The sequence below is a fragment of the Bison bison genome, unplaced genomic scaffold (assembly GCF_000754665.1).
Source record: "Bison bison bison isolate TAMUID 2011002044 unplaced genomic scaffold, Bison_UMD1.0 scf7180017864530, whole genome shotgun sequence".
In the NCBI taxonomy this organism is placed as follows: Eukaryota; Metazoa; Chordata; class Mammalia; order Artiodactyla; family Bovidae; genus Bison; species Bison bison.
Genome location: NW_011495080.1, coordinates 8,695,216 through 8,701,861, shown reverse-complemented (window position 1 = coordinate 8,701,861; position 6,646 = coordinate 8,695,216). Strand labels below are relative to the sequence as shown.

General features: G+C 59.3%; 2 protein-coding genes across 5 annotated transcripts in view; one reads left to right on the top strand and one right to left on the bottom strand.

The window, feature by feature from the left end:
- The first annotated feature begins 1,035 nt into the window (after nucleotides 1-1,035).
- Nucleotides 1,036-5,204, top strand: LOC104982347. Of its 4 annotated transcripts, none has more exons than XM_010831713.1 (3): nucleotides 1,036-1,270; nucleotides 2,407-2,872; nucleotides 4,816-5,204. In XM_010831713.1, the coding sequence occupies exons 2-3, from the start codon at nucleotides 2,416-2,418 to the stop codon at nucleotides 5,178-5,180; spliced, it is 822 nt and encodes a 273-aa protein (XP_010830015.1). In that variant the 5' UTR covers nucleotides 1,036-1,270; nucleotides 2,407-2,415; the 3' UTR covers nucleotides 5,181-5,204. The 4 variants fall into 4 exon arrangements, with proteins under 4 accessions (XP_010830015.1, XP_010830013.1, XP_010830014.1 ...); XM_010831711.1 differs by lacking the exon at nucleotides 1,036-1,270 and adding an exon at nucleotides 1,650-1,748; XM_010831712.1 differs by lacking the exon at nucleotides 1,036-1,270 and adding an exon at nucleotides 1,650-1,776.
- A 54-nt stretch (nucleotides 5,205-5,258) lies between these two features.
- Nucleotides 5,259-6,646, bottom strand: part of IMPDH1 (IMP (inosine 5'-monophosphate) dehydrogenase 1) — a 10,939-nt gene continuing 9,551 nt past the window's right edge. Inside the window, exon 13 of the mRNA XM_010831714.1 lies at nucleotides 5,259-6,023. Within this exon, the coding sequence (XP_010830016.1) occupies nucleotides 6,002-6,023 (22 nt within the window). The 3' untranslated portion in view covers nucleotides 5,259-6,001. The remainder of the gene's footprint in view (nucleotides 6,024-6,646) is intronic.

The following is a 6,646-nucleotide window of genomic DNA, read 5'->3' as shown; positions in this document are numbered from 1 at the left end:
GGAGGGGGTGGGCTTCTCTTCACTGCTCTCTCCTGTTCTCCCAACAGGTCTGGGCCCCAGAAGCACCCCCTACGCCAGCTTCTCTTGTGGGGTTGGACCCTTCACACAGGACCGGGAGGTGCAGTGGAAGGGAAGGGTCATCCAGGCAGGTCCAGCTTCCTAACTGGGCACACCTCTCATTACTGGTGACCTGGGCAAGACATTTTGTCTCTCTGAGCCTCATTCTCCCCATCCACAACACAGGGATACATGTGAGTGCCTTACAGTATAGCTGAGGGTGGGATGCACCTGCCGCAGTGACCTGTCCTTAGCAAAATGACAGCAGAGAACAGGTCTTTCAAGTCTTCTCTCATCCTCAGCCAGCCTCTATCCTTTCTGAGATTAGATTATTTAACCCCCAGCCTGTCCTTCAGAAACCAAATATTTACTAGGGACACGGGCAACCAGGGAACGGTTGCCAAGGGCAGGGCTTTCTGAAAGGCTGCCCGTCGCCCAGGAAACTGCCCCACTCTGGTTCCCTGGGGTCCAGCAGGTCGATGGATTCTGGTGCCACCTGCTGGATATTGTGCCACACTGCTCCTAAAGCATCCACACGCGGGAGTCCCCCCATCCCCGGGCAGGGAACACCCTCTGCCCCGCCCCTCTTCTCGCCCCAGCATCTCCACCGTGAAAAGTCCTTCCTACTTCTTGTCCCTAGGTTTTCCCAGAGACTAGAAGAACGGAAAGGAGCTGGAAGCACTGTGAACCACGGGGAGCGGTGGGAGGAGCAGTGTCCTTCCTGGAGAACGGCGAGGATGGAGGAGCAGGACTCCCGGTGGTGCGGGGTCCGAAGGAAACCCCTCCCCTTAATAGGCTTCCTGAAGCTCCGACTCCGCAGTGCAGACATACGTTTCGCTTCTCATTCGTTCGCTTCCCACCGAGAGCAGCGGCGGGGTGGGGAGTAAGAGGTTAACATGGGGTGGGAGAATGACGTGTAAGGTCACAGCCAGGTCCTTACGCAACATCTCCTCCTGGCTCCCTCCTCCTTGCCAGCCGCTCAGCCCCTGATGCTCTAGTGTGGACTTCGCTTTTCCTCCCTGGGGAGAAACTGCCTACCTACCTTGACAGCATGTCAGACCAACCCCACCTCCCAACCCCCACCGTGGAGCCTCCGATCACCCTACTTCAAAGGGAATCCTCAGTGCAGACCCGGTCTCCTGAGTTGGATTCCTGCCTGGGGCAGCCCCTGTACCTGGCCATCCTGAGGTCAGCCTGCCCTGAAAAGTGAAGGGTGAGGTGGAGCCGCTGCTGAGTGTGTGTGTGTGTGTGTGTGTGTGTGTGTGTTGGGGGGTGATAAAAAGACAAGAAGCTGTTGGGGTGCCTGTGGATGGCTCCTCTTTCCCTGGTTAGGATCACAAGCAGAGAAACTGAGGCAGAGGCACTTAGGAAAGGCTGGTCTCTACCTACCTGTCCCAGGGGAATACTGCACCTTGCAACCCACATGCCTCCTCCCAGACTTTTATCTGGGCTGGGGATGTCACTGACTTGTGAGCCAGACACCCTGGCTCCCAGCCCAGAAGCTCATGTTGCCAATGTGCTTCAGAAGGGTGGGGGATGGAGCAGGAAGTTGGGGACCAAGGTCTCCCAGGGGTGGAGCAGGAAGCTGGGGACCAAGGTCTCCCAAGTCACAGACCCCTCCCACCTTCCCTCCGGAGCTGAGTGGCAGGGAAGGGAAAGGAGGCTGATGGAGGTGAGTCTACATCCTGCAGGTGAGGGGCGCTGCCCTGAGGACAGTAGGTATGGGGAGCGGAGTCAGGGAGCAGGGCCCCGGGAGAGGTTATGGGGTAGGGGGGCCTGCATGCTTTGACTCTGGTACTACCCTCTGACTCCAAACTCCCCTCAGCTGATGGCAGAAGGGCTGCTGGGAGTGCACTGGGGTGGATAGACTTGGCCCCTCAACTTCCAAATGGTGTGCGTGTAAAGCAGAGAGGCAATCAGAGAGGCTGGGGTGGATAGACTTGGCCCCTCAACTTCCAAATGGTGTGCGTGTAAAGCAGAGAGGCAATCAGAGAGGCTGGGGTGGGAATTCAATGCTCTTCTGAAGAGTCGAGGGAGATGCTGCCTTACCCCCACTCCCCATGGCTGGTCCCTCCTCCTCTCCAGACCCCACTCCTGGGTATGAGGAGAGCCGGAGGGCAGGGGTGGACGAGGGATTGAGGGAGAGATTGAGGGCAACTGGGGTATTGACCCCTCCTCTCCGGGCTGACTGCCCAGCTCCCGGAAGAGCATTAGAACCACAGAAGCTTAAAGGGCCCTCTGAGAGCTAATCCCAGCCGCAGCCGCAGCCATCTGAGAGCGGATGTGTGTGGAGGAAACGCGGGGGCGAGCGGAGGCCCACCTACCACTCCTCCTTCCTATGGCCTCCAGGGTGCGGCCATGGCCCCGCTGCTCCCCGCCGATGTGACGGTGACCCAGCTCTCCCGCTCCATCCACCTGTACTGCAGGCCAGGCCCAGCGGGGTCTCCAGGGCCCCGCCCACTGCTCCTGCTCCTGCCGTGGCTCGGGGCGAGGCCAGCTGCCCAGGGCAAGTACCTGCAGCTGTACCTGGCCTGCGGCTTCGACGTGCTGGCCGTGGAGAGCGCGCTGAGCCACTTCCTGTGCCCACGCCAGGGCCTGAGGTGGGCTGCCCACGTGCTGGCACTGCTGCAGGGGCCTGGGGCCCTGGCCAGCCGCCCACTGGTGGTGCACGCACTCTCCCTGGGTGGCTACACCTTTGCACAGATGCTCCTGCTCATGGGCCAGGACCTGGGGCGCCACGGCAGCGTGGCCCAGCGCCTGAAGGGCCATATTTTCGACAGCCTGGTGGTGGGCAGCCTGGACCGCATGGCGCTGGGTGAGTGTACTGGGGCAAGGGTGAGGGGGCACCTGGGCCACACAAGCCAGGCTGGACTCCAGGTGGATGGACAGGTCTGCTGACCAATGGGCCTGTGATCTAAGTGTCCCAGAGGTGTCTCGAGTCTCTGACCGTCCCACCTGATGTGGCCTTCCTACCTGGAGTGTCGGTCGTCTTGTCCCACCTGGGCCTTCCCCACTGTGATTGAAAATACAACCCAGAGTGAGCGTGCTGCCTGGGTCCAACCTGGCACGCCTTTAACTCCAGCCTGTATTAAGACTAATTTACTGAGCACCTGTAACTTTCCGTACATACTCACATAATCCCCACATTGGGACCATGAAATAGGTGTGGTGCCTTTTGAAATTCTTTTCTTGCAACACAAGCTTTGGAAAGAGTCTCAGCAATCATGTACAGCTGACCCATGAACAGGGTTTTTTTAACTGCTATGTGGGTCCATTATATGGGGTTTTTTTTTCAGTAAATACATATTATAGCACTACAATTTGAGGCTGGTTGAATCTGCAGATGTGGAATTGCACATATGGAGGCCTGAGTATAAAGTTACCTCTGATTTTCAACTGCGTGAAGGGTCAGCACCCCTAAACCCTGCAGTGTTCAAGAGCCAACTGTGATTGGGTGCACGGGTTTCCTCCAAAACAGTGATTCTGAAACTTTGGTGAGTCTCAGAATCACCTCGTGCTGAATCCTACTTCCACGAGCCTGGGCCTGTGGGTCCTAGATCTAGGTGGTTTCTGTTACACACTAGTTTCAGGACCACTGTGCTCTTCCTTCCTCTAAAGGACCAAACTAACATACCTCAAGTAACAAAGTAACTGCTCACAAAAGAATTGGACACAATTTAGTAAAGAAACTGCCTATAATGTGGAATACTTGGGTCAGATCCCTGGGTTGGGAAGATCCCCTGGAGTAAGGGATTGGCTACCCACCCCAGTATTCTTGCCTGGAGAATTCCATGGACAGAGGAGCCTGGCGGGCTACAGTCCATAGGATCACAAAGACTTGGACAGGACTGAGCGACTAACATTCTCACTTTAACGACTAAACAACAACCAAAAAAAACATCCCATGGGTCAGTTCTAATTGACCAGTTAGGTCTAACTCAAAAGGAGAATTCACCCTTGATGCAGAGTGACTTGGCATTTCTCTAAAAACCCTTAGATCTTTGCCTTTTCAATTGCTGGTCAAACTGCTTCCTGTATGGTTTTTGTAAAGCAATGTGCAAGACTATCTGTGAAACACGGCCTTGTTCTGGTCCATCCTCTCTTCTCTTTTACCATCCCCGGGTATCTGGATTTCCTTCTCCCACCCAGTCAGGTCACCTCAGACTCCAAGGTGCTCACCAAGACCGCAGATTCCAGGGCATAAGGCCTCAGGGGACCCTCAATGACCCGGTCACTTTGCAACTCCAGGAGCAGTTGTTGAACCAATTCTGAACCCACCCAACATCTTACCACCTAGATCTTTCCTTCTCGTCCCTGAAGATGTCACAAAGCTGGAAAATACCAGAGAGAGAGGCTGGGTCCTGACCACGTGGCTCTTTTAGGAATGGCCTGGGAAAGGGCAGGGACCAGCAGGCCAAGTGTGGGCTGAGGCCACCTCTCCCTGGCAGTCATGGGGCTGTTTCCAGCTCTCCACTACTCACAACTAGGGCCTTCTGCCCTCTGCTCCTTCCTGTCACTAGAGCATTCCCAGGCCACCTTCCTTGCCTCTGCCCAGAATGGTGTCTGTACCAGGCAGGACAGCTGGGTGCCCACTGACCAACTACAACGAAGGCAGAGAAGGCAGTGTTTCTGTCCCAGGACCCCCAGCTCTAGGGATCCTCAGCAGTCCGTGTGTCAGTGCTGTCCCCCACTCCCAGGAGGCAGGGCCTGAGCCGCATATGACAACAGGTGCTAACCTCCTCCTCCTGGAACCCACAGGTGTGTCTCAGCTGATGAAGCCACAGGCCCTGGGCCCAGTGGTCAGGGCCACAGCCATGTTCTACTTCCACCTGTGTCCCAGCTGTACCATCCGGCATTATGAGGCTGCGGTGGCCGCGTTCCAGCAGCCACCCGTCAGGCCCCCGACACTTGTCTACTATAGTCTGGATGATCCCCTCTGTGACAGTGCCTGCCTGCAGGAGCTGCTGGCCGCCTGGCAGCGGCTGGGCATGCCGGTGTGGGTGCAGGCCTGGGAGACCTCGCGCCATGCGGCCCACCTGCGCCAGCACCCCCTGGAGTACAGCAGCACCCTCGCCACCTTCCTGGGGAGGCTCGGCCTTGTGGCCCCCGCAGCCCGGCTCTGATGGCACTCTGGGCTCCAGCTCCCCACTGGGATGGGGGCCAGCAGTCCAGTGGACAGGGGACGGAGACAGGACAGCAGAGGCGCTGAAACCTCTTGATTTATTCAGATTATTTTAACATACAATGACGCGACTGTGGCCCCCAAAGTGTGCAAAGTTAAAGCCTTCAACTGCAGCTGAGAGGAGAGGGCAGGGACGGTACACCCGGGCATGGGGGCCAGTCGGGAATGGTGGGCAGCCTCCTCCCCAGGGCCAGGGACGGGCAGCCTGAGGAGCAGGGCTGGGGAGTCCTGGCAAGGGGAAGGGGGCAGAGACTTCCCTCCGGCCTAGGTCAGGCCTGCTGAGGGCGCAGCAGCCTGGGAAGGGGCCGGAGGCAGGCCAGGAGAGCACCATTTTTGGGGTGGGGGGGTGCCCTACGGGAGAAGCCAGGAGGGGCCACTGGTCCCAGGGGTGGGAGCCGGGCCGGAGCAGGCTGCAGCGAGAAAGACCTGAGGCAGGCACAGGGCCTGAGAGTCCAGGCTGGCTGGGCTCAGGGGGTTGCTGAAGAACGGGGAACCTGGGAGGACTCCCAGGGCAAGCCAGCCCGGGAGCAGTCCTGACTCTGCAGGGGTGGAGGGGACTGGGGCGGGGGAGTAGGGGGCAGGGGGAGGCCCAAGGAAGGGCAGTGGACACTCAGGGCCCACCCCCGCCTCTCTCCCTGGAAAAGGAGCCGGGGAAGCAGCAGTGCAAGTCTGAGGACTGCTCAGTTACGGAGGGAGGCTGCGCCCAAAGCCGGGCCCTGGGGCACGCCTCCTCCACTGCCTCGGCCGCAGGCACCACCGTCCTCAGTACAGCCGCTTCTCGTAACTGCAGGCACAAAGGCAGAGCGAAAACCCAGAGTGGGCGTGCGGGAAGCGGGCCCCGCCTTCCCAGAGCCCCTTGCCCAGGCTGGCCCTGGGCTGCCAGGTGGCCCCCAGACTCAGGGGAGGCAGTAAGCTGCTGCTGAAGCCCCTGCCCCTCAGCCACGGTGGGGGGTCGGGGGTGGGAAGAGACAGGAAGCAAGCCCAGTGCCTCTGTTCATCCACTTCAGGCCAAGGCTCCCGGAAGAGCCAGGCCAGGCCCAGAGACAGCCATGCTCCTCGGGCCACAGCTGGTGGAGGGTCTGTCCTCAGGGCTGGGGTGGAGGTGGCTAAGGACAGCACGGCCCATCCTCACAGGAAGAGGTCAGACCAAGCCGGGGCTCTGCCGCTCACATCTCCACCCACCCGTGCAGGCGCAGTGGCCTGAGCCCCCTGTGGTCACTGGGTCCGGTCCCAGACAGGACAGCCTCAGGCCTGTGGTCAGGGACGCCTCTCTGCACCCCAGGAAGGGACATTTCCCCTGCAGGGGAGGCCAAGGCCAGCTGCCCCCACCAGGATGTAGTCCTAGGGTCCAAGTCCCATGATGACACCCCAGCTCCACCTCCAGCCCAGCGCCCCCCACCCCAGCCC